The sequence below is a fragment of the Siniperca chuatsi genome, linkage group LG12, assembly GCF_020085105.1.
Source record: "Siniperca chuatsi isolate FFG_IHB_CAS linkage group LG12, ASM2008510v1, whole genome shotgun sequence".
Lineage (NCBI taxonomy): Eukaryota > Metazoa > Chordata > Actinopteri > Centrarchiformes > Sinipercidae > Siniperca > Siniperca chuatsi.
The window spans coordinates 19683098-19709959 of NC_058053.1; the positions used below are offsets into that span (position 1 = coordinate 19683098).

The following is a 26862-nucleotide window of genomic DNA, read 5'->3' on the forward strand; positions in this document are numbered from 1 at the left end:
CTCTTTGTTTAGCTTTTGGCCTATTGGTCGGATAAAACAAGCAAACTGATATTACAGTGGGCTCTGAGAAATTGTGAATGCCATTTTTTCACAATTTTTTAACATTTTGTAGACTAAATGATCAGCGATTAATCGAAAAAATAATCAGCACTTAAATCAATAATACAAATAGTTGTTAGTTGCAGCCCTAATCTTTTTGTATTAAAATCACAGTGACCACTATGTTGTATAGTGAGAGAGTCCTGCCTAGCCTTGGTTTCTGAGAGAAAACGTCACTACATTTTAGGGGGGCAACAAGGGGGTCGAGGCTTGTTGCAACAGGAGCACTGCCACCCCATGGCCCCCGCCCAGAACCACAACAAGGTCAGAAGAAATTAAAAAAATATTTAAAAGAAAAAGGGTCAATTTTGTAATTGTTATTACTATTATTATTACTACTATTATTACTCATACAGCAGTGAGGTCTGTGGGACCCCAAACAATAAGGGAGTAACGCAAATGTCAACTAAACACAAGGGTTAAATTAGTTTTCTTTTTTCCAGAGACTGGATGCACACAATTGTGTTGTCATAAATTACATGCCCAGCAACTTGGCAGCAACTTGAGTGAAAGTCTGAAGCTGGAGGCAGATACTTTTCTTACACAGACAAACAAAGACCCACCAGGTCAGGAACATCCTCCACCACTTGTCATCTGTGCCTCATTCCTCCACCCAAATTATCCTCCAGCATGAAAACATGTTAGTCTGTCAGCATGCAGTAATGATTTCCTCCCTCCCTCCCACTTGGTGTTTTCCATTTTTCACCCACTGTCCTGCACTGCAGTGACACCCACTGCCAGTACAGAACCACTTGTTGCTGCTGCTGTCATTCTTCATCCATCATTGACTTTCAACATGATGAGATGTAAAGCAGGCACACCTTCCTGCTCCATCACCATGGTGATTTTTTAATCTTAAATTAAATGACGCCATCAGTGGCCACCGACACACCCGCTGACCTCACCAAACCACACCAAATATAATCCATACGTCTGGAACAATGCTCATACTAAAATGTAACAACAAAAAAAACAGCAGCTGGATCCAATTTTTTCTGTATGCACTTCAGTAACACACACTTCATAGCTGTATTGTTTCACCAGGCCAGTGCTATGTTTACACAATGTCCTTTACTTGTGCACAGCCAAATCCTTGCACATGTTTAAAAGTGTGTGACACAGGCTGATTACTGGTATGCACACTTTTAGAAACTATCATGGCCACAGACGGGCCTATAATCCATACCTGCTGAGGTTAATCTGCTCTTCGGATTATCCAGGAGCGGCTAAAAACCTGGTCTAACAGCACGGTGGAAAAAGCCAATATATCAGTGACTCTAAGAGAAAGAGCAGGTCTCTTCCCACTCTATTTGTTTTCTTGTCAATGACAAGAGCAGTGGTAGTATTCACATCCTTTACTGAAGTATCAATACCGCAGTGTAAATTTACTCTGTTAAGAAAATAGAGCCTTATATTATTATATCTATTGCATTATTAGATTATCATTACAGATGCATTAACATGGGAGCAACAATTTGTTGTAGCTGGTCAATGCTGAGCTACTGTTGGGGAGTTTTTACACAATTATATTTTACTGGCTGATCATGTGTTTTTTGTAAATAATATTTTAATCTGAAAAATAACTACAGCTGAGTAGAAGAACAAAGTTGCATTTGCAATTTTGCACCTCAAAATTGTAATTAAATGCAGTGTCCAAGTAAATATATTAAATTACATTCCACCTCTGGACCAGAGTCTCCATTTTATATAAAACATTTTATTTTTGTACATGTTACAATTTTTTTGTAGTAATTTACACAGCTGCACGGTATGATAGTGAAACAGTTATCAGTATAAAAAGAATATGTTCATATAGTGAAACATATTAGAGACACACATGATTTACATCCTATAACTGTTAATAATATCTTCAGTGTTATTTACATGACAGAACACTGTATGGGATGATTGGCCGTTTGTCCAGGTGGCAGATGGAGGACGTTGACAAAAACTGTATGCAGACACAAAAAAGCATGCATATAAAAAAAAATTTGAATATGCAGATTGCAAAAGGCATGACACTGTCACAAGAGTCTGCTTCACCAGTGTTTTTCGCTTGTGTAGACCTCTAAAATAAGAGCAAAGGACAAGAAGCATGTAATGTAAACAATAAGCTAGGACATGATCTACGTGTCTGATTCTGACCTCCTAAGAGAACTGACGGTCACACTGGCCGACAACAAATGAAAACCTACAAATCGTAATCAGCTGCAGCTGTGAGGGTCCACTCGAGGGACAACAAGGATCAAGCACAAGTCCTGGGAGAAACATATGAGAATACCAAAGAAAACACTGGAATTAGTCTGTCAGAAGGTTTCAGAATGAGGAGCGGGATAATTTTTAAAGAATTGCTGGTAACCTTGAAGTTTTTTTAAGCAGGGGACGCAGCTTGAGGTTGTCTTTCTAAAGAGCGCATGTTGTTTATCAGCTTGCTTTTCCTGGTATTCTTGTTCTTTCAGTTGCATTACACATGACATCTGAAATCAGAACATTTAATCAAATCCCTGGGCCAGCATTTTTCCACTGAAACATGTTTTCACTTATTTCTGGATCTCAGAGCTATAGAGGGTTCATGTTCTCTGCCTTTCTCCCATCACCACTTTTTTTTTCACTTTCTCATGTCTACAACGCCATACATTTATAAACATACACCAAAGCTTCTGATGGATAGAGCCGTTAAAAACACAGAAAAATCACCTGATGTTCAACTCATTGATGAACATTAATAATACATACACTAGCACTAAATTTGGCCACCTTAAAGGAATAGTTCGACATTTTGGGAAATATGCTTATTTGCTTTCTGGCGGAGATTTAGGAAGATTGTTACCACTTTCATGTATGTACATTAAATGGAAGGCTACAGCAAGCAGCCATTTAGCTTAGCTTAGCACAAAAACTGGAAACGGGGAAACAGCTAGCTTGGCAAAATCCACCTACCAGCAACTCTCAAGATCACTAATAAACAAGTTATATCTGTTTAATAAGTACTTACTTACATGGGCAGATTTTGTTACCTTTGGACAGAGTCAGGATAGTTTCCCCTTGTTTCTAGTCTTTGTGCCTAAGCTAAGGAATATGCATATTTCCCAAAATGTTATTAAACTATTCCTTTAATGTACAGTAGTATATACAGAGTTGATCCATTGCTGTTGCTTTTAAATTGTATAAACAAGTCATCATAGACCACTACATTTCAAAGAGTATTTTAAATTAAGATAGCACCATTGACTAAAAAAGAGCAGCTCTCTCAGTGCCTCTCCGAGAAGATCTAAAGAGTAAATCTGAGCTTTGTAGAGTAGAGAAAACTGTTTAGAATAATATCTTAACTAGCAAACATCCTCACAGTAATGCTATATACATATTCACAGCTGGACAGATATGACATGACTAAACAAAACCGATTATAACACTAAGCAAAAGTACTACTGTAGACAGTATTGTGATGTGTCTGACAACATTTCAAGTAATAGGATGCGGTCCAGTTTTCCCCAAAGGGAGACGTCCAGTAGATGAGCAGCAAACACGTCCCTTGATGTCACAGCCAGCTCACCCAGTCAAGAGAAGGCACCAAGGAAGGAGGAAGAACAGTCAACACTTCTGCTCACACAGGCAGGGACATACGCAGACACAGAGAGGGGTCGTTGGGCGGTAAAGTAAAGAGCAGCATGCTGAATGGCAGTCTGTCTTAAACAGTCCAGATTCTGAGCATCATTGTGAGCAAGTGGAGAGTCTTGACAGGGAGCTTCACTTTTCTAACGTAGAGGTTTCTGTGTAGCAGAAAAAGTGTCAGTATGTAGGGTCCACATTTTTTAAAAACATGTATTAGACATAGCTAATATACACACTACACAGTCTTCTACTATCATATGTTTTTGAGGTTTTTTCCAAATATAATCTCTTTCTTGTAAAGGTCTAAAATGGTCTTGATTCAGCAAATTGAATTGAAGCTCTTGGAAACGCGATATTCTATCTTGATTTATGAGGCTGCAATATGTTATGAGCCCACTAGTGATCCAAGCTTTTAAAGAATAGTTTCACATTTTGAGAAATACGAGAGTTAGATGAGAAGATTTACAAAAACCGAGGTGCAAAAACGACAATTTGTGGTTTTATGGGGCTTACTGTAGCTGGTATTTTTTATACTCAGAGGAATTGTAATTGAAACTAAGAACCTGCTACACAGTCTTCAAATGAAGAAAAAATACCTTTTTGTTCACAGGAGAGATTTATGCCTGTATAGTGGAGCTCTCTCTGCGAGTATCCAGGGCACTGCAGCACATACAAACACATACACAAACACATAAGATTTCATCTTCCTAGGTAAATTAGTTACATTATTTACTGCACAAACAAGTACCCACAACTTAAGTCAGGTATATCTAGCACAAAGGATCTCCATGGCACACAGAGCGGTGATCTACAGCCAGATACGACTTAAAAACTATCACCACTGTTACACACAGACACGTTGCTACTGCCAGACTGTTGGCAGATGAAGGAATGTCTGGGTCTCCTAATGGTTTCTGTGTTACTGTATCAGCTCTGTGCCTGGCTGGTGAAGATTTAAAAATGATAAAATCTGTTTCCACACTGGTTTGGCATGGCTTGAACTCTTTATCTCCTCCAGCTCTCAACTAACAAACTAATCCTTTTTTCAGTACAATCTTGCCAGACTCCTGTATCTCAAACTCTCTTCCCTTTTTCCTCATATCCTGGTTTGTTTGGCCCATGTGTTTATCTCATTGCAGTTTAAAAGGGAAAGCAAGAAAGGCACTCACACTTGATGCTGCCGTACAAAATCTGCAAACTGCCGGTCTTTAGCGTAGAGCTCAATAATGCGTATCCTGTCTTGGATTTCCTGCAGAAACACATGATATCAGTTGGGAGGGAGCATTACATCACAGGCAGATAAACAGTAAACTGAACCAGCTCAATCAAAACATGGCATTTTACACTCAACAAAACTACTGACTCTACCATTTAAGGGCGCAAAAGTCAGTTGGTTATAGAACAGGTTTATAACCTGAGATTTCCCAATTCAGATCCTTGTCAGGTAAAATTTGGATATGGGAAATTAAAGTGATGGGGCACCGCTTGGGTCATTACCTAACATCCAGATGACAGAAACGAGTGAAAACGGCCGGTTAAATTTAAAAAATGCATCTTTTTTTCTTCTCCCAAAAACTGAGCTTTTCCAAAACAGTATAAATATTGTGTAAATAAATGCCAGCTTTGTGTTTTAATGTGTACGGGGGGAAAACACAGCTTTTGCACAACTACGATGTAATCCAGCCCAGTGAGGGTTAACCTTTATTTATGATGATTTTATCAGACAACGTCATGATTATAAAATAATGATTTTATCAGCACCATGGCACAGCAACTTAGCATGACTGCTGGATGGCATTTCACTGGATAGTAAAGGTAATAGGGTAAAAAAAAAAAGAGTAAATGCCCTCTTAATGTGGCTAAGAGACCTCTTCTAAATCAACCAGTGGATAGCAGCCCACACACACACACACACACCTCTTTGGTCAGTTCACTGTTTTCATAGATGTGTCGTATCTCCTCACTGCTGAAGTCAGTGGAGGCCTCACCACTGGCACTGCTGTATACAGGAGCTTCAGGATAGCGGCGGTAGTAGTGGCTGTAGCCTGTGGTGGCCTCACTCTCATACATGGGGTTGTACTTGGTTGCCCTCTCCAGAGATGGGAGACTCTCTGCTCGCCTGCGGAGCAACACACAAGCAGAGAAATCAGTCACAATGTAGAGGCAGGATGATAAACAAAGCAACACACATCATCTAGGAAACCAGATAAGAAAATTGAGCTGCAGTGAATAAGACTTTAGTGTTGATTAACCTTCATAAGTCCTTTTATTTCTGCCTGAGTCAGACTCCAGACTAACAGACAGCCTTTTGTGTTAGGTGTTTAAGGCTTTTTGGAAATAGATCAGCACCATGTCTGATTAGTGAATTGGCTGAAGTTAACACAATGTTTCTTTACAGGCTGCTCTGAGAACTATGCCAGACACACACACACACACAATGATAGTAAACAGATACTTTGTGTGTCTTTGTGTGTGCAAAAGAGAAAAAAAGTAAAGGAAGGATAAAAGCAGGACAGGAGGAAAGAGACACTGAGGCAAAGGGAGAGGGGTCGCCCCACTGCTGTAAGTCTAGAAGAGTAAAGAGATGGTGCGGTGGATAATTTTGGCTGTCTAACTGAGGACACAGTCATGGGATGTCTCAACTTATTCTGTCCCCTCAAGAAAGTAACCAGGCTCCTTTAATCTAAAGCGGATTACGTGGAGGAGAAAAAACTTCAAACACACTAAATTTATGCGTTTCTGTTCACTATCAAACAGAAAAGTGAGGTTGATTTGTTTTCAGGCGTTAACAGCTTTTGCAGGCTGAAAAGATTCTTACTGGTTAATTCATATACTGTTCATTTTACTAAACAGTGTGGTGTAGGTTATATGTATATAGGATATACATTATTAACTCATAAAGTCTTGATTTTCCCCTTAAACTTTGTCAGTATATGTCAGTGTCAGGGTCACATATATATATATTCTGTTTCTCCTTGTTCCACTGCCTAATTGCACCTTTATTCAAACCCAAGGCAACATGTTTTTTTGGATGCCACTTCATATGGATGCCTGTTGACATTAAATAGAAATATACTGAATCTCTTGTGCATTATTTTTGTACAGAAGTTAAAATACAGTAGTTATGTAGGTTTATACAAAGCTTGGCCACACAACATAAGTAGGTAAAGATGGATGAAGTAAGTTCTCCAGAGTTAAAAGAAGGGACATTTTTAGCAACACAATTATTTGTTTGTTAAGGACACAATTACGCTCCTTTTTATTCACCACTGTGTCACTCACTGATAACTAAACATACAAAACTTAACATACAAAACTATGGCCAGACACAGTGAGAATGAATAATGTGTGGCAGATTAACATGCCTCACAACAATAACTGTATCTTGGTAAACTCTTATTACAGTATGGCAGATATGAGTCACAAATATATGCCCTCCATCCCTCACATAAAAATATACTCATATGCTCCTCAAGTAACATGGTGTGGATTAGATGCCAGATCTAATTCATGTGTGTGTGTCTCTCATTATTAAGGATGGCTGTTGAAAAGTTTGGCCATATGGAACATGAGTGGTTTTCCTCACCGTATGGGGTCCTCTGACTCATCCTTGTCATACTGATCCCTTAATGTCCTGGCGAGGAAGAAGATGACTCCGGAGGCCACTAAAAGGAATCCAGCTACAGAGGCGATCGCTATGCCGACCACCAGCGGCTCAGATACATACTCCTCACAGTGCTCTCCTCTGTACCACCAGTTCTCCCCGACACGACACCTGAGATGACGGTGGAAATTTGTCAGCAATGTCCCAAAAATAATTTCCACTCTGAACTGGTACAATGACCAAAAACAGACATTCTTTTACTAAATCTCTAAGCATTCGGGGAACAGCAGATACCAGCAGTAACAAAATGTTACAGAACATACCTGTCACTCTTATTCTGTTTTTTATTCTGTGTTAAATGATTAAAGAATATTAAAGTGAATGTCTCAATCATGTTTGTATTTTGTCTTGACATAGTTCATAACATGTATACAATTATAATGTTCTGTATGTGTCATTAAATCATTAAAGCCTTGTTTTGGAATAGTCTCCATGGAGCAATGCAATACTTTTGGTTGGACGCCGTGAAGTAAACAACAATCCAACAGCATCTGGAGCTGCCTGCATGTTTTATGATGTGGTGGTGGGTGTGAAACAAAGGTTAGCCCTCATCTTGGCACACAGTCTCCTTTCTGTCTGTTCATAATCATTCAATTTAAAGTGCACCACATACAACAGCTTGAACAGAGCCAGAGGACATGTTTCATCTTACACACATTAACCGATTCAAATGTCTGTATGTACATGGAGACACATGCACAAACATGCTTAGACACAAACACTTACAAACACACACACACACACACAGCTAAATTGTTTGCAAGTAAGCTTTAGAAATGTTTTAGATAATAGGACTGTAACACCATATAATGAACAATATTTCACTGAACAAATATGTGATAATATGCATCCTGGAGCTGAAAAAATGGACCACAATATTAATCAAATCTTAGCAATTATCCCCAAATGGTACTCATTTTTTTCATTTATGTACAGTACATTTACTACCAGAGGGCACAATTAAATTAACATGCTAAACTGCCAAAGGTTTGAATGCTGACTTCCTTTTTAAAAAATCTTGATCTAGGCCAAAACGTATAAATATTTGAAGACGCTTAATTGGTGTTTGTGGCCAACTAAGTTGTAAATCAAAATGTTTATTCCATGTACAACACATTTTTACCTCCCAAGTGTGAGGAGCCAAAAAAATGTTTTTGAACAAATGTTTGGAGTGCATTGGATATCTCTCGTCTCCAAATGATCAACATCCAGCCAAGCAAACCAACTTTAAAACTAGAAGCTAAGAATCTGGCCTCCTGCATGAACTGTTATAACGTATTTGAAAAGCTGTTCAATTTTCTATGATGAAGCACTGGCCTCACAAACCTGCAAACTCAGACACTCATTGCCGCACACACACAGATCACATCCCCTAATCCCCACCCACCTGCAGATGGCCCCCTGGCCGGGGATGATGTCACACTTGCCGTCATTGAGGCAAAAGTCAGTCTGCAGGTCACAGATACTCTGACAGGGCAGGCTGTCCACGCTGAAGTAGCCAGCATTACAGACACACTCCGCTTCCCCTGACCACTTGTTCACCTTACACTCTGCATACTCATTACATGCCTGGAACTTACAGGGGTCAGCCTTGTCACCTGGAAATGAAAGAACCAGGAGTGTTGACTTTAAAGTATTAAGAGAAACCGTAACAGGTTGACTACAGGTTGTTATGTACTCATGTGGTGATCAGCATTTAAAAGATGCGAGTAAATTCCTTCACCTCTATTATCTCAAAAGATTTTGAACTATCAATTTTGGGAAATGCACTTATTCGCTTTCTTGCCGAGAGTTAGATGAGAAGATTGATACTACTCTCATGTCTGTACGATAAATATGAAGCTTCAGCCAGCAGCTGGTTAGTTTAGCTTAGCACAAAGACTGGAAACAGGGGAAACAGCTCTGTCAGAAGGTAACAAAATCCACCTATTAGCACCTCTAAAGCTCAGCAAATTGCATTTTTACACTTCGGGTCTTCTATAGGTAAAACAAACGAGATTTAAGATGTTAATTACTGAGCTTTAGAGGTGCCGGTAGATTTCTTAGCTTTGGACAGAGCCACGCTAGCTGTTTCCTCATTTCCAGTCCTTATGCTAAGGTAAGCTAACTGGTTGCAGCTGTTTATTTATCATATTTACCGTCCAGACATAAGAGTGGTGTCGATCTTCTCTGCAAGAAAGCAAATAAGCGTATTTCCCAAAATGTCAAACAATTCTTTTAAATTACAAAAATAAACACAAAATTAAACTCAACAAAATAATAATCTACTGTTACACACAAGATTCTAAATATTTCAGATACATATAAAAAACATAGTAATAAAAGTAATGATTTAATTTTTTTCCAAAACGGACACACAGACACATATAAAGGCCATTCTTCCTCCCTTTCTAATGCAGGCCTAATGTATGCTGGGATATAGCATTGTATGTTGGCTGTGACTCAGACAGATTATGACAGCTCAGTCATGATTGTAAACACAAGCATGAATCACTGATATCATGAATGGCCAATTACATGCTGACTGTTGTCATACACAGAAGCCCGGAGATATATACCACATGAGAAAATAAAAAAAGTGCGCAGATAATGTCATGCTGGGTCCTTACTTGAACCATATTACAAAAAATAAAGACAATATAATACACACACTGTGTCGTTCAAAGTGCAGTTAACGATATGTGTTAACTTGGCTGCTGTCCAGGGAAGCCCTGATTATCTCATCACAGTGGCTTCCTCTAGAGCTTTACAGGTGCTGGTCGGAAGATTTTGTTATCTTTGGACAGAGCCAGGCTAGCTGTTTCCCCCTGTTTCCAGTCTTTATGCTAAGCTAACAGTGTACTGGTTCCAGCTTCATATTTACCATACAGACATGAGAGTGGTATCGATCCTCAGCAGGAAAGCAAAATGTCTAACAATTCCTTTAAGAAACATCTGACATAAGCTTCAAACACTTGACGCTATCACAGCACTCGTAAAAATACTACAGTGTACATCAGTGAGAACCCACCCGACTCGACGTCCAGTGAGTACTTATCGATGGCCAGGTTCATGGTCTGGTAAGCTGTGTTACAGAAGTCCTCCAGGATCAGATAGACAGTGGTGGTGACGCTTTGTGGCACAGGCTTGCCAAATTTCATCCGGCTGTTGACCACAATGCTTCCATTCCTGAAGTTCAGTATCTCCAGGTTCTCAAAGTTGGTCAGGTTGGACTGCAGGTATGGCACAAGCTGGGAAAATTTAGAAAAATGTACAATTTGATGTTACAAACCAGAGGTTTTGACACAACAGCGGGAATACTGATAACCACAAGTACAGTAAATGTAAGAAGTTTACCAGCTCTAGGAAGCGTTGCTCTAAAGCTTTGTATTCTGGTGAGCTCTTGTTAAAGAGATCATCTGAGAAGATCATGTTGGTCACCCTCAGGCTGAAGAACACCATCAGTGCTCGTCCAGGGTTCACAGGCATGGCGATACTGACTTGGTCTGTGCCGTGTGCCACACCAAACGGAAAGCCAGTGCTGCCCTCCTCTGTGTGGTTAATCAGATCATAACCATAATGAATCACGTCATAGCCCTGGTCTCCAGTGGTGGCATCATCCAAGCCTTTGTTAGTGGTATGGATCTGGGGGATAAAAAAGTGCATTGATTTTAATATGAGACTTTTTACTTCTAACTGGGATACAACAATGTTTACTTTGTCTGATAGGAATCAGTGCTAATGTTAGCAAGCTAGGCTAACTAGCTTCCATTTTTCGTGTGGAAGACAAAAACTGAACAGCACAATGGGTTCTCCCAAATGTTGAATGCTGTAAAGTGACAGACAGCTTAAATCGGAGTACATAACCAACGCTATGTGGACTTGAAAAAGATCTTGTATTAACATTTGCTATGACATGTTCTAGTAGGTAGTGCACCACGGACGTTGACAGCGCCTCTCGTCAACCATTGCCAAGGGGAAACGCCCACCCAGAGGCCTGAAGCTGAGATGCAGTTTCCACAAATTTGTACAAAAAACATTTTATCCTCGTTTGAAAAATATGCACATATTGCGGTATCATTATATTTCCTTGCGCAAAAAGTGAGAATTCAAATTTCAGTTCGACTTAGTGAAGTATTTGCTACATTTTGCAACTTTAACATAAATATTTTTGCTTTACCTCCTCAAGTGAAGGGATGATGATGTCAGGTTGTCCTTCAGAGGCAGGGTCAACATCAGAGGTACGGGTGAAAGGCAACTCCCTCTCTGGAGACAGGGCAGTCGGTTGGACAGGGCTCAGGAAATCTGTCACTGGTGGCCCCGGTTCATCCTCGTAGACCAGTAAAATTTCATCCTCTGTAAGATCCTCTGTCGATATCTCTGGAGCTTCCGGGGCCTCTTCCTCTATAGCTGGAGTTTCAGGTGGAGTCTCTTCCTTCACCTCTTGTCCCTCGCTCTCTGTTGCTTCCTCCATGCCACCCTCTTCAAATACAGGTTCCTCAGCATAGGTCAACACCACATTGTCTGCATCTTCCGCAGGCTGTTCAGGGTTAATTTCTTCATCTGCAGATTGAACATCTGTGAGGTTGGACTCTTCTTCTGTGGCCTCCACCGAGTCTTCACCAACAGGAAGCAGACCTGTTTCTGCTGCCTCCGGCTGTGATGCACTTGCTACATCAACAGCCTCAGGAGGTGGGACTAGGGCATGTAGGCCTTCTTCTTCTGTGGTCTCAGTTGCGATTGTGGAGATCTCAAGCTCCTCTGGGATCTCTGCCTCATTCACAACATCATCATCCTCTTCCAGAGTTGCAGTAGTAGGTTCTTCTCCCACTGCCCCAACCTCAACTTCCTCTGTTTCAGCTTCAGAGATGGCATCTGCATGTATGGTGACATGTTCTGTTATCAGCCCATCTTCTGAACCAGTCTCCTCAAGATACACCTCTTCTTCTTCTTCTGTTGTGGGTGTAGGTGGCTGGAGCAGGTCCTCCAGGTCATCTGTGCCTGAACCAGAGGCCTCGACCTCCACTGGTGGTTCAGGCAGTGTGACGCCCTCTGGCAGTTCAGGAGAGGGAAGCTCAGCTGGGAGCTCCTCTGGTGGGGGGTTTTCTACAGCAGGAGTCTGCACAGTGTCCTCCAGCAACAGACCCTCCTCCTCAATGCCTGGAAAAACAAAGACGAGTAGAAACTCAACTCAATATCTGCTGCTCTCCTTTTATAGAAACTGGCTACCTTTTTCCAGAGCCCATAGATCTATCTGGCAAACCAGACAAAACATTTGATTTAAGACCAACAAAATGAGAATTGAGAGATCCTTCCTTCCCTTTCCTGATTAGTAATTTCAGTGCAAACATAAAGCAGTAGTTTTTACATATATATATATATATAGTGCCATCTCTGTAAATGCTCATGTAAACTGAGTAACAAAAAAGGGAAATAGTAATAGAAAAGGTCGATGTGGAGAAGAAAAAGCACCATAGTGGGATGAACAGCATGTGTGAATGTATGCTTGTGTTTAGGATAAACACTCACTGCCAACTTCAGGTGCACTAGTGGTCAGGACAGGAGCAGGAGACACAACTGTACTCTCTTCAAGAACAATGACGTAATTTTCTTCTGTCACCACTGTGTTGGTTTCAGAGGGCTCAGGCGGGATGTCATCTTTGTTGACATCTTCGGTGTCCTCTTCTAGGATCGTGACCTTTCGTGGCTCCTCTGCAGCATTCATCTAAAATCACAAACAGACTTTATTATCTACACCTTTTGTCACTATTTCACTGGAGTGTGGTGCAACACGAGCTTTGATTGGCTGTGGTTGTGTGTTGAACATAATTTTTAGCAGGTACACTGCTTATACTGTGTTAAAATTAAAGTTATCACAAAGCTGAAACTGTAAATGTTAAAGAAAAAAAACAAATGAACTGTGAGATGGAATATGATAGGCAGACACATAAGGAAACTGAATATCAAAATGTAAAGTTTAATTTTGGTATTTAAAATTTCAGTAATTGTTTAATCATTTAAATAATAACTTAATAACAGGCTAAAAAGCAGTGTTTCCCTGCCCACTCTGGTTGAAAGTTTGAAGTTGTGGCATCTCCTGTCAGAAGTGTGCTTTGTTGTACCTGTAACCACACCCAGCAGTGAGGTCACGGTGTACTGACTACACACTAGAGTACACTTTTACATCACTGCAGCAAGGTGAGTGGTAAACAAAAACTAGATGTTGCTAAATCTTTTGCTCTTTAAAGACAGAGTAAGGAAACTGAATTATTAATCTGCATTTTTTTACTGTTCTGCTACCAGCAATTGGGTGTTAGTTGAACATTATGTTGCTATAGCAACTACTACTGGTACAATTCCCTAGCAGTTCTAACGGACCACCATTATATCCACCATTTTGTCATCTCTGTGACCAAACAAATATTGGCAAACATCTTTTATCTACTCTCCACATGCCATTATTGGAGCATTACCTGTAGGTACTCTTTATTTCAGCTGTTTTGTGACTGTTGATTTGTGCTTTAGTGGAATTCAGTTTTTTTACAATCAGCTTACTGCTAACCAAGCTAGCCTCTATACTAGCTACTAGCTACGTTGAATTTGTTGTCCAATACTGTCTTCGCAGTTTCACAGTTGCTTCCAGTAAAAACTTTAAAGGCAATCCACTGTCTCCAATCTTTACTGGAAGTGTGTTTAGCTTGCTGCATAGCTGTGCACCTACACGCATAATGAGGGCAGAAAAAATTACTTTGAGTTTATTAATGAATTATATAAATGCACATTTAAATAATAAATGTATGATGGCTTTTTAAATGTATTCATGTATTGACTGAACTGTAAAAGTCTATAATTATTTTGGTGGCATACTGCACGCTCCGTACTTCTAATATCAATTCAAAGAAAGCTTGAAAAAAACAGCAGCTGAATCTAAAATGTTCTAAATCCAAACTAGGGCAGCAAAGTGCTTTGGTGGCACAGTAGCTCTGTGCGCTTGTCTGTAAATTAATTACTGATGCAAAGTTTGCCAAACTCTCCCAATTCATATAATGAGTCAAATTAATCACTTTGCGAGCTGAGCCATAAAGTGACACATTTAGTGTAACCCAAACTCTGATTACCATCAAAGTGCACAGACGACCACAAGACAGCACAAATAAAGACAGACTTTAGATGATATTACTTGTCTGAATAAACTCATATGTGCTGTCTCTCTTCTTTACTGGCTGCAGTGTGGTGCACTGTAGCCTTTGCCCAAGAACAGAGGTGGATTATTACAGCAAGAGCCAAACTAATCCTCAAAGCCTCACTTCATCCTCGCTGGTGAGCTCATCCGCTACCCTGGTGTGGTCTGGATAATATCACAAGCCAGTTACAGGTTATCGTAACATCAGTCATACTACAACTGTCAGCTTCCTTAAACAAAAGGGATTTATCAACTTAGTGGAACTCAAAGCAGCTGGACAGCCCGGAGAGAGATTGTTGTCATGATAGTTGTGGAGGTAACTTGTTACTCACTGCGTCTCCGTCTGCAGCATTGACAAACTCAGGGACCCCAGACACTGTGGAACCAGTGGGGAAACAAATATTAATACAAACTGACAACAAAAGGCAAATGTGCCAAATAGCTAAAATAATCATGCCTAAAGGAGTCTACAGAATCCTTTTAACTGTAACCATTTCAGCACTTGGCAGCCTTCATTTTGAGAGCATTACCTTCAGGGGTAAATATCTACAAATCTGAGCTAAAATTGGGAGTGAATATCAGCCGCTGTGGGCCAAGTCTATTACTGCATCACCCCCAAAGCAGAAAAACAAAGCCAAGCTGTGCCTTTAAGTTCCCCAACCACACATGTCGGCCATATGAGAGTGTTTGGCCATCATTTCACATGTCCAAGTCTATAATTAATGTGAGCGTCAGATGGCATCCATCTCCAGGGGAGCTCGCTAACACAGTAAACTAATGACACACATTCTCTCAAAAAACATGTGCAGGGAGAAATCTCACAGCAGGAGGAGATGCTATAGACAGTATCACATCCTTCATTTTCTTCACATTTCTGGAGAAGGGCTCTGGTCAGAAGTAGGAGGTAGCTGTTAGCTAACCTACTTAATGACTGGCTAAATCTAACAGATGCAGTGGTTAGCTCTCCCTTTTGAGTGAGCATTTGAGTGTATGTGTGATATTTTTGTGTCTACAAAAGGGAACTCCACCAATTTTACACCTCAAAGTCTGTTTACAGGTGTTGGGGAGTAGGCCTACTACTACATATGTGAAACAATTGTATAAAGCCTTTTGTGGCTCCCGAGGGAGCTGGGCGAAATCAAATGAACTGCCTCAAGTGAGAGAGAATGACTGAAGTCTAAAAATAAAAAAAAATCTGGGGTTGTGGAGTTAGAAAGAAGTGAGTTTACCAGACCTCCGTAACCCGCTCCTCATCTCTGCTTGAGGCTAGCGGCTCAAGGCTACATTAGCTTCTACTAGCATACACCTGGATGAGTTGCATTGTGGGTAATGTAGGCGCCAGGCTTTGACAAAAAATAAGAATGGATGGAATAAAAAAATATGATATATCAGGTTTTGCTGCATCAATCTTTATCCTTTTTTTAAACTGTCCATCATGAGTCCAACAATGTTATAGGAGTGCAATGCTAAATCTGTTTAGGAGAGAGTTAACTGTTAGGTCCACTGGGTATAAGTCAAAATAAAGGATTTATGTGAAGCAGAAAAAAACCTGAGGGCTCATATTTCAAAGATCCTTTTTGTTCAGTTCTCTTTTGCAGACCATTTAATGACAAGGATTTAACTGTAGCACAGAATAAATACACAGTTCTTATAACTGATGACTGTCGTTTGTTCATTAATAATGACCCACTTTTGAGCTGAAACTTCTTAGGAATATGTATTGGTCCTCTTTGACAGAAAGAGCAGACAAATAAGAAACAGATGAGACTATTAAAACCCTGGAATGTTTTCTCAAGTGGTGTAGCGTATGTTGTAATATCAATGCTGAGTCTACTGTGTCTATTTGATATGACATTTGGAAGTTTGCCCTGCACTGCCTCTGTCAATGTGTTCCCAGTGACTTCACCTCCATGCCAATTAAATAAATAGCTATAATGGTGGCATGTGTGTGTTGTGTTACAGTGCAGGGAATATCTTTGCACTGGCTATCGTCTTACCACTCTCCAGCAGGTCGTTATGAAGGGCTTCAGTGACAAAGTTTTTGACTTCGCTGATGGTGTAGACTACCGTAGAGTGCTCCATGACCTCACGGTACGAGTTTTCCACCCGGTTCGACTGCAGGGTCAGATAGTCCAGCTGATCAGTGCTCACTCCTGCTCCATCCACCACCACTGTGACAGCATAGTCCACCACCACACCATCCAGCCTGAAGACACAAACATGTAGTAGTTACATCCAATCTACATACTGAACAGTCTCAGGGCTGGGCAATAATTCAATATTATCATACTTTCAGTGGAATCGTAATGTGATAAACACTACACATCTATACAGTTTAATGTAATGCAATACAACAAATCTGCCACAAATTCTACATTTAGGAAGATTATAATGTTCACTTTTTGCTAACACTGTCGTAGTTAGTGTTGGTGAACTGGATTGCATTATATTGAGAGGTGTTTCTAATGTTTTTCCCACCCCATTTACAAAAATGAGGGAGGAAGAATTTTAGAAACACTTCAATATAATGCAGTCCAGTACAACACCAATGCGAAGTACAACCACATTAAATAAAAAAAATGAACACCTCCAACAAAATCAATCAAAACTGAACATTATCATCTTTATAAAGGTAGAATATATGGCTGAGCTGTTGTATTGGATTTCATTAGATTTTACTGGTGGACCTAATAAAGTGGTCTCTTATTGTAATTATGTTGTGTTTTTATTTTATAAAATTCTGTTGCCCAAATTAACAATTTAAGGTTTATATGTGTGAACATTTTGTTTGCTGTAAAGCACTGGATCAGTGAAACAGTTCATTGCACCGAACATCAATTTAATGATTTAATATCAAAATTTGCATATATTTTGCATATATGTAAAGATTTTGTTCATATATATCAAGATCAATATCAGAAAAATATTTGTATTTACTGTAGGGCCATAATTGTGCAAACACATACATGAAGTACACTGTGGAATATATGTACACCTCTTCAAATCTTTTCAACAAGCTGCTAAATGGACCTTGTGGTGAGATTGTTTTGTTTTTTTTTTTGTTTGCTGAAACGTTTGTTTACAAAGTCAAGAGTGAACTTTCAATCTCAATTCTTATTTATATTGTGATTCTGATTTCAGCCATATTCCCCAGCTCTAATCTGTCCCAAAATTTCCCTCTTCAAAAGCCCTTATCACACCAGCCGTGATTACTCTTTTTCTACCAGCGTCTTCTGCTTGCTGCAGCTCCACGTGAACAACAAAAGAAAGTGCTCAAGGGCACCTTACCCAAATCAATACACTAGTACCTAAACTGCACCTAAATACCATTTTACATTCATCTAATACACACATTTACTATAAGAAAGTATGAAATAATGTCTCCTGGATGAGAGAGCAGTTCTCTAAGATGATGAAAATTGCTCAGGCATTAGCGTGATTTAACGTCAAACCTGTTAAAAGAGTTGTAGAGCGCTCACAGATGACTGATGACTCAAGTGATTTACTCCAGCTTGGTATGCAGGAGCTCGACTGTATACGCCAAAAAATGCCAGAGTCAGCAGAATGATCAATATCATCATAATAAACATGGAAACCTCACAAGAGATTCCAGGCCCTGGAAAAAGCCATCTATCAGCATTCATTTGACAACTGGGAACCCTCCACTCTGACCTAGTTTGTTGGGTTTCTGGCGGACAGCTGAGCATGTGCCGGCCCAAAGTCGGCCACATTTAGAAGTTTAGTTTTACACATACACAGAGGCAGGCAGAGAGAGCTCTACTCTGTGCCCTGTGATCTGCAGTTAGCAGCAGCATGCAACATTAATCACAGCATCACTCTGGGAAGGTATAAAAATATTTCTCAGTGTACTTAATGTATATATGTTTGCACAGTTATGGCCATATAGTATACAAAGTACGGTTAACAACGAAAAGAGCAGCACATGTTTGTAACTAAGTACATTTACTCAAGTACTGTACTTTAGTATTTCCATTTTCTGCTACTTTTATTCCACTATATTTCAGGAGCAAATGTTGTACATTTTACTTTTTTCATGATGGCTGTAGTCACCAGTTACTATGCAGATTAAGAATTTTCAAACAAAACATATGATCAGCTTTTAAAATGCGATACATTGTTAAGATTAAACAGTTCAATACAGTTGGTCAAATTGGCTCCATCTCAAGCAGCTACAACATTAAAATGCTTTCTGGAGCTGGTAGGTGGTTTTTGTTGCTTTTGGACTGAGCCAAGCTAGCTGTTTCCCCCTTTTTCCAGTCTTTATGCTAAGCTAAGCTAACTAGCTGCAGCCAGAAAGCGAAAGTGTATTTCCCAAAATGTCAAACTATTCCTTGAAGCAAAAATTTGAATGCAAGACTTTTTCTTGTAATGGTGTATTTTTACACTGTGGTATTGCTGCTAAGTAAAGTATTTGAATACTTCTTCCACCACTGGTAGTAGGATAGCAAGAAAAACAGTCACACTATTATCACCCAAAAATGTCTTTCCTTCCATTTGCAAATTCCTCTCTTGCTCTTTTTCACCGTCACTCCCCTGACATCATGACAACATCTTTCCCTCCAACCCTCCTCGTATCCATCCCTCCCCCGGAGGCTGATCGGCGAGGTCGTAAAGCCTTGATAATCGTCTCTATAGAAGAGCACCTGCTCACTCCGCTGGACCCATCCTGATCCCACTTAACAGGTGAGTGACCACACTAAGACCATTAACACAGGCAACTAGTGAGACATCTTAACACGTGCCCACGCTCACAGGTCAACACTGTGTGAGATTAAGGTGACGCCACTCACACTCACACAGATCGAGCTAAGGGTTGATAGGGATCTGTGGGTTTAAATACCAGACGGGATGGGAAGAACTATTCAAGGTCAAACTACCACAGCCTGTTCTGATGACTCACCCTTGGGTGTCCTTCTGGGGCCTACATAAAACAAAGAGAGTGAAATTATGTTAATGCTACAAGCTGAGGTAGTTTTGGCCATATTATGAGGACAGGTCTTTTGTCCAGACCCAGGATTAAACCACAGCAGAGAAACTGACCTGAAGTCTAGCACAGACACACTCTTAAATCCAGGAAGCCCCTCCAGAGCATCCTCTATCTGCAAGGACAAAGATGATCAGTCATCACAAAACTAGAGTTTTTTGCTTATTTTGATGGGGTTACAATGAACTTGCTTGGCAAAATAAATCAGATTTATTGTCCCAAAAGGACTTTTTTTTGTTCAAAGCAGTTGAAAGGTCTTGAGTCTTTTGTGCTGTGGCCCACATCATTATCCCTGGGAGGCAGACTGCTGCACTGTGGTCAACTTTTTTTATTAGTCTACAAGGCCTTGCTTCTAGACACTACAAAAAAAACAATACATATACTGTTCTGCAGACTCACTGACCCAGTTTATTTAATCCATCAGAGAAAGAGGATACAAAAAGGCCTCCAGGGCCTTTTGTCTTCTGGCTTGTCCTCCAATTCCTGCCTCTCTACATTCAGTTACTACCTCTAAGTCTTCAGTCCTCCGCTCCACTTCCTCCACACAGACTTATAATCTCTTCAAGGCACGTTAGTTTGTGTGTACGCAGTGTGTGTGGGTATATATGTGAAGGTATGCAGATTGTGTCTCTGTGTGTCCTACCATATTTATGTGTCGAGCTGGCTGCCAGGGAAAAGTACCTAAACAAATTTACTGAATTTTCCGAGTACCTGTTAAACCAGGTCCAAGTCCCTTCCAAAGGTGAGTACCTGTGCATATGTGTGCATGTGTAAAAGTTTATCTATTCCCAAGGCAAGTCATAAAGCTACATTTTCAGGACAGAGTTATTTCACCAAAACCAAATGCATACCATAAAATCTTTCTTTTTGAACTCCTGCCTAACAGTTTTGGGTTTAACTACTGCTGCTGTTGTTAAGGTGCGTGTTATTAAAAATAACAATGCATCCATCACAGACCATAAACCAGTAGATATAGTAAGTCCACTCTGGAGCCAAGATACAGTAGCACTAAGGGGAGTCATAAAGAGAGACAGACAAAAGGATTTGGAGCAAGAGATTAACCTTTTCAGCAAGCTGTCTGCTGAGTGTTTGGTACTGGAGGCTGGCTGGATCGTCCAGGTTGTCGCTGTACATCTCTCCGGTCAGGAGGATGCTCAGTTCCACCACCTGCTCCAGCACAGCGGGGGTGGGAGGCTGCACAGCAATGTCATTGTCCAGCTGTGCCATAAGAAAGAGACAGTAATATAGTAGTAAAGTGCGCACATTAGTAAGACATTATGAATCCCAATCTGTAAACAATCTGTGCGTGCACTTACTAGACTCTCCTCCACCTCTGGGACGATGGCGACTGCTTCCTCCTCTTCCTTCTCTCCTTTAGCTATGTCGTCTGGGGGGTTGAGTTCATGTGGGGAAAAAAAGGGACTGTTGGTTTATTTCAAGTGGATATGAGCTTAAACCTTTGGCAAGTACCGTGATTCCTGATAGTACTTTTGAAATCTCTGGCTGAAGATTAATTAAATTACTGCATAGAAAGCTAGAAACCAGAATTATTGTAGTATGAATATGTTGATGAAAACACACAAATGATAATGGTCTGACACTGAAACAACAATGCTTGTGCAGAGGTACAGATATGGCAGGATGCTTATATGACAGCAGAGATACCATGTGATCAAAGTCACATGATGTGTTACAGTGTTGTCTGGAGTGACACTGACCTAGCTCAGGAGCCTCAGCAACTTCCGATGTCCCTGGCATTGGAGTGCTGTGAAACAGTAGAAGATTGTTTCAACAACCCTGATATCATATTACTGCATAATCAAAAATAAAAAGTATGATCAGCACACATGCTTTTAAAGGTGATGCACACTGTGGGTAGAGATAAAAGCAGGATTTAAAGGATAAGGCTAGGGTTATTTTATTTTTTCATTTTTATCAATCAATGAATTCTGCACATGACTGAATGAACTCTAAACATGACAAAACCGATCATTCATTTACTCTGTTAACAAGTACTATATTGTCTCAGCCAAAGCCTGATGTAGCTGCCCCAATGTCATAGAAATTATTTATTGTCCTAAAACTATTATATCACTTAAATAGTTAGATTTTTTGGGAAATGTGCTAATTAATTTTCTTTCCGAGAGTTAGATGAGAAGATCGATACGACTCTCATTATTGTATGCTAAATATCAAGCTACAGCCAGCAACTGGTTAGCTTAGCTTAGCATAAAGACATGGAACAGGGTGAAACATCTAGCCTGGCTCTGTCCGAAAATAAAAAAAAATCTACCTACCAGCACCGCTAAAGCTCACTAATTAGCACATTGTATCTCATTTTAGGTAGTTTAATTAGTCAACGTTAGATGTGCTGGTAGGCAGATTTTGTTACCTTTGGACAAAGCCAGGCTAGCTGTTTCCCCCTGCTTCTAGTCTTTATGCTAAGCTAAGCTAAGCTAACCTAACCGGCTGCTGGCTTCGGCTTCATATTTACAGACATGAGAGTGCTATGGATCTTCTCATCTAACTCTGGGGCAAGAAAGTGAAGCGTTTAAACTATTGCTTTAAAAGAACCATACTGTTGTAGTGGGTGACATGTTATGGCATTACAGTGATCGTGGCCAGTATAGATTATTCTGAAATAGCTCCACAACTCCAGTTTCAATTTCTGGAGAGCAGCTTCATGTTGGGCTGACATCACTGAGCATGCCCAGGAACGAAGTTCAGTATTTACACTCCAATGAAGAATAGACTACGCTGACCAATGCGATGAAGGAATATGTAATCTCAATTTAGGGGTATAGCTCTTTTGTGTGTTTTTAATAGTTTATGGATGACAGTAACATGAAGGCGTAAGGATCAGACTGTGGCTACACAGACAAAACTTGTTAGCAGGATGAAATCATTGTTGATTTGGGTTTTTTCCATGGGATTTGTTGAAAATAATAAAAAGATGAAATAATGCCAGTGTTATCTTCTAAACTCAGAGAGAGGGAAATCAAATATACAGTAGAGCTTGGATATTAGTATCCAAGACACATAAATAAAACAGGAGACAAAGACAAACACAAACAAATGAGCATGACACATCTAGAGTCATGTGTGGTAACTGATGAGTGGGAATGTGAACAGGTAAGGTTGAAAAGCCTTGACAACCGTACCTGCACATATGTTGCCAGGACCTGGTGGGCTCACTACAAATACATTACAAAACACAGACTTAATGATGAGATCATAGATTTATGATTGAAATTGTGGGTTAGCACTGGGGAAAGGAGGTTTATTTTACCTTTTCAAACCTGGCAGTGACATTCTCTAGAAATAGAAAAACAATGTGTAAGCTGCAGTATCAGCCACCGTATACCACCAGTATTTTATGTTCTGTGCTGCTCACAGATACGCTTTTATTAAAGCATTAGTCATCCATTAACCTTTTTAACCAGAGCCTGATGCTCCTCTGATCGGCTAAAGTAGCTGCCAATATCTTGTGCCGTGACTGTGCCCTCCTGGCATTGGCTCATCCAGCTTCGGTACTCTTCTTGCTCTGGGAGGCGGTCCCAGAAGATCTTGAAAGCCTCCCATATGGTCTCCTGGCACACTGGTCAGACCAGAGAAAGACATCATCCACTTTAAAACACAAGCTTGCAGAACTTAGAAATTATTTTGGTTGAGGTGACATTTGTTCCACAGTTCTAGACGGACTGCAGAAATACAATTCTTGTGAAGATCTCTTTTAGGCAACAAAGACCACTCTATTTGCTCATTAGCAGGGGAATAAAATCATCTATAAATGAATTCAAACAATGATAGATATTATTAGCTGGAAGTTCTGAGGCCCAAATTTATGTCCATTGCCATGTTAACTTCATGACACAACCCCCTTTCATGAGTCAGCCTACAGGTCAATGATCCAAAGTCTCAGACACAGGCATATGCTCCAATCTTCTTCCCTATTCAATGCTGTATGTGAGGCCTGAGACACCAGTGCTCATCACAGGCAGTCAGTCTCTTTGCACCAACAAGCCTGTTTTTGTCCAAGTCTATCTGCCCAGGACTTCACTGACAGGAATCAATCCTTGATCTCTGCCCACTCACATACATTATGAAGTGTTTCTCAAGCATTAGGAGATCAAAATGTTTTTTCTCTGTTGAATGTTTTGTTTCACAACTCCTGCCCACCTGTGGTGCACTGCAGCCTTCTTTGCATCTGTTTCTTGAGGTGTCACTTCACGCATAATCAGAAAAATTAGTGTTATATTATTACATATTCTATTATTGGTTAATTTCACTGTTGTATTTGGTCAAGTTGGAACTAAGAAGAACTATTTTATATACAGTTTGGTAGTTTATTCTATAACAATGTACCATATTTTATGTTTAAGTTGATAAAGTCGATCTTTGTATGTGAATAATACACAAAGTAACTAGTAACTAAAGCTGTGGAATATATGTAGTAGAAAAAAAATACGACAATATTTCTCTCTGAAATGTAGTGAATTGAAAGTATTAAGTAGTATATAATGGTAATACTCAGATAAAAGTACCTCAAAATTGTACTTCAGCACAGTATAAGTAATAAGTAAATGTACTTATTATTATTATTCCACCACTGGTATCTAGCCATGCAGATGGTTTTGGTTCCATGTGTCCAGAGTTTGATATATCCACCTTTGAGGTTTCTGCTGCTACACCAGTACAATGAAAATGAAGGAGATGTATTGAAGTATTGAAAAATGCAGTGTGTCTTTCATTAGAAACTTTTACTCTCATTACCCACAGACATTGTTGTCTGTTTACTTTGCAACTACTTTCTACCAAAAAATAGTCCCTATGAAATCTCTAAAAGGTGTGTTGATGTTTAAAAATGTAATGTTTAATGCTTTGAGAAGCACAAATTAAATACATTCACCCTATATACTTGGGTGGTGCCAGAGGTTTAAAGGGGACCTCCACCGATTTTACACATCAAAGTCTGTTTACAGGTGTTGGGGAGTACTACTGCAGATGTGAAAATAGTTGTATAAAGTCTTTTGTGGCTCCAAAGGGAGCTGTGTGAAATCTGATGAACTGTCTCAAGTGATGTCACTTAAGTCTGCATCAGTTGGGGCTGAAGTCTAGTTTAAAGCTTTAAAATGAAAAACATCTGGGGGTGTGAAGTTAGAAAGAAGCAAGTTCACCAAACCTGTGTAGCCTGCTCCTCATCTCTGCTTGAGGCTAGCACCTCGAGGCTACATTAGCCGCTACTAGCATAAAACACCAGAATCGCCGACTGAAATTGCATTGTAGGTAATGTAGGCACCAGGTTTTGACAAGGAATAAAAATGCAGGGAATAAAAAAGACGATATCTCTGGTTCTGCTGCATCAATGTTGATACTTTTTTAAAACCTGGACTACAGTCTGTTTGAATGCAAATCTCATAAGGCCTAATTGCAACTGGTGTCCACACAGATGTCAACTGACATTCTTCTGCTTGACCCAAGAGGATCCCTTGCTGTAAATGCGACAAAGATTAACACACTTGCCTATTTGTCAATTAGTTCCTTGCACGTTGGGGACGCAGAAAGCAAGGGACAGTGGGGGCAATCTCAGAAAATCTGTTGCCGACATCTCTTCCTGCTGTTTATGTGTCCTCACCCCATATCTAACCCGACTACATCTACAGTGTATAGTGATCTACTCTCATTTATGTTCAGTCTTACCTCTGAGATGAAAGTAGCTCAGATGGTTTGCAACAACTTGCTGAGCGGTCTCTTGTGCACAGAGTTTGACTCCACTCGGGAAAAGGATGTTCCGTTTCCGTCGAGAGATAACTGGATGGCCTTCATGAGATACCTTGACATCAGATACACGAACAACGCCTGGAAACACTACAGTCTCCTGACTATAAGGCAGAGTTAGGTAACCCATAGAGGAACCTTCCAGTGTTGCATCTGGGGCACCACAAAAACACAACACATTTAGGATTCAACGTTTGACTTACTTTGGGGAAATAGTGATCAAGAAGCTTATAAGTTAACTGTAACACATACCTGTCCTTATGTCCAAAAATATGACCACAAAACTAAATACAACAGAGTAGAAAACACATCTCCAAGATACGATGTTCATGTTAAATCCGTGATTGTGTTTAAATCCGTGGACTTGGAAAAGGATCAAGTAGATATGTACTTCCTTTCAAGTCATGTAACAGCAAGGTAAACAGCTTCTTACAAGTTTGCATAGTTCAGAAGTCTCCAGACGCAGGAAAATAACAGAAGCCCACGCAGAAATCATTTGACGACACTATGACATACTGGTTTCCTGCTTTCCGCTGCAGCTGAAGAGAGGTGTGTCCCATGGTGCTGAGAGGACAGCTCCTGGCTCAGGTAGATAGGCAGATGGCCCTTGGAGAGAGGGGGATTTTTTAAGGCTCTCTAATCCTGTTTACTCTAAGCCTTTTAGAAGAGCTCACCAAGAAGTTACTGGAGCAACACTGGGAAGGGAGGGCGCTTAGTGTGGAGGAAACGTGGACAAAGGGGAGGTAACAATGGCCACAGAATCAGCACCAAGCAGAGAGATGCATCAATACATAGAGATATTATGGTAGTTTATTGATTCTTGTAGGGAATTTAGTTGGGATTTAATGTTTTCTGCAAGAACTCAGCAAAGCAAACGTTTGCCAGTAAAAAAAAAAGACTTGATCCTGGTCCTACAGTTAAAGGACTGTTTAAATGTTAAAGCACCCAATAAGGCAAATGGCATTAAACACATCCAGCCATTGGAGATCATAATGGCTGGCATGCATCTGCTGCTCTAAATGGGGAAATAAAAACATCAGTCCAAAGGCAACAGGATCATATAGAAGAAAGTGCTGATTTGACAGTTGCTAGAGAATAAGAATTCCATCACCTCAGAAAACTTTCTATAATCTAGAAAGGAGCTCCTTACAAATAATTGATGTTATTCTATTTAAAAAAAACACTCATCCACCCACCCACTCCAACACAAAAATACAGTGATTAGGTGTCAGGCTGGTCTAGCAGCTGATGTGATGAGCTAAGGAGCGGCGACTGAAATCCTCTCAGTATGTATGTATTGCAGCAGTGAGAGTCATGGGCTTAGTCTGGAGTTGACCTTTAACCTAAAATCTTCCTGTGGGGTTTATCCTGTTTTTAAAAGGGAAACATTCCTCTTCTTATCTTTAAGTAGCTGCATTACATATGTGAAAAGAAAAAGAGAGGAAAGGAGCAAGTAACAAGGGCTAACAAACTTAGGCAGTAAGCAGTAAATTCATTTAACGTCTCACCTCATTATGCTCAATGCGGTGTAAAGGTGATGCA

General features: G+C 40.1%; 1 protein-coding gene across 1 annotated transcript; it reads right to left on the bottom strand.

The window, feature by feature from the left end:
* Nucleotides 1-1796: 1796 nt before the first annotated feature.
* On the bottom strand, nt 1797-26001 carry impg2a (interphotoreceptor matrix proteoglycan 2a). Its single transcript, XM_044217836.1, has 22 exons — nt 25573-26001; nt 25243-25473; nt 22974-23140; nt 22832-22857; nt 22704-22736; nt 21261-21307; nt 20859-20929; nt 20605-20760; nt 19599-19657; nt 19459-19479; nt 16535-16743; nt 14870-14913; nt 12884-13079; nt 11535-12514; nt 10712-10999; nt 10386-10605; nt 8763-8973; nt 7298-7486; nt 5629-5830; nt 4881-4960; nt 4308-4371; nt 1797-3869 (listed from the first exon to the last, which is right to left on the bottom strand). The coding sequence occupies exons 1-21, from the start codon at nt 25649-25651 to the stop codon at nt 4329-4331; spliced, it is 3552 nt and encodes a 1183-aa protein (XP_044073771.1). The 5' UTR covers nt 25652-26001; the 3' UTR covers nt 1797-3869; nt 4308-4328.
* Between the last annotated feature and the right edge of the window lie 861 nt (nt 26002-26862).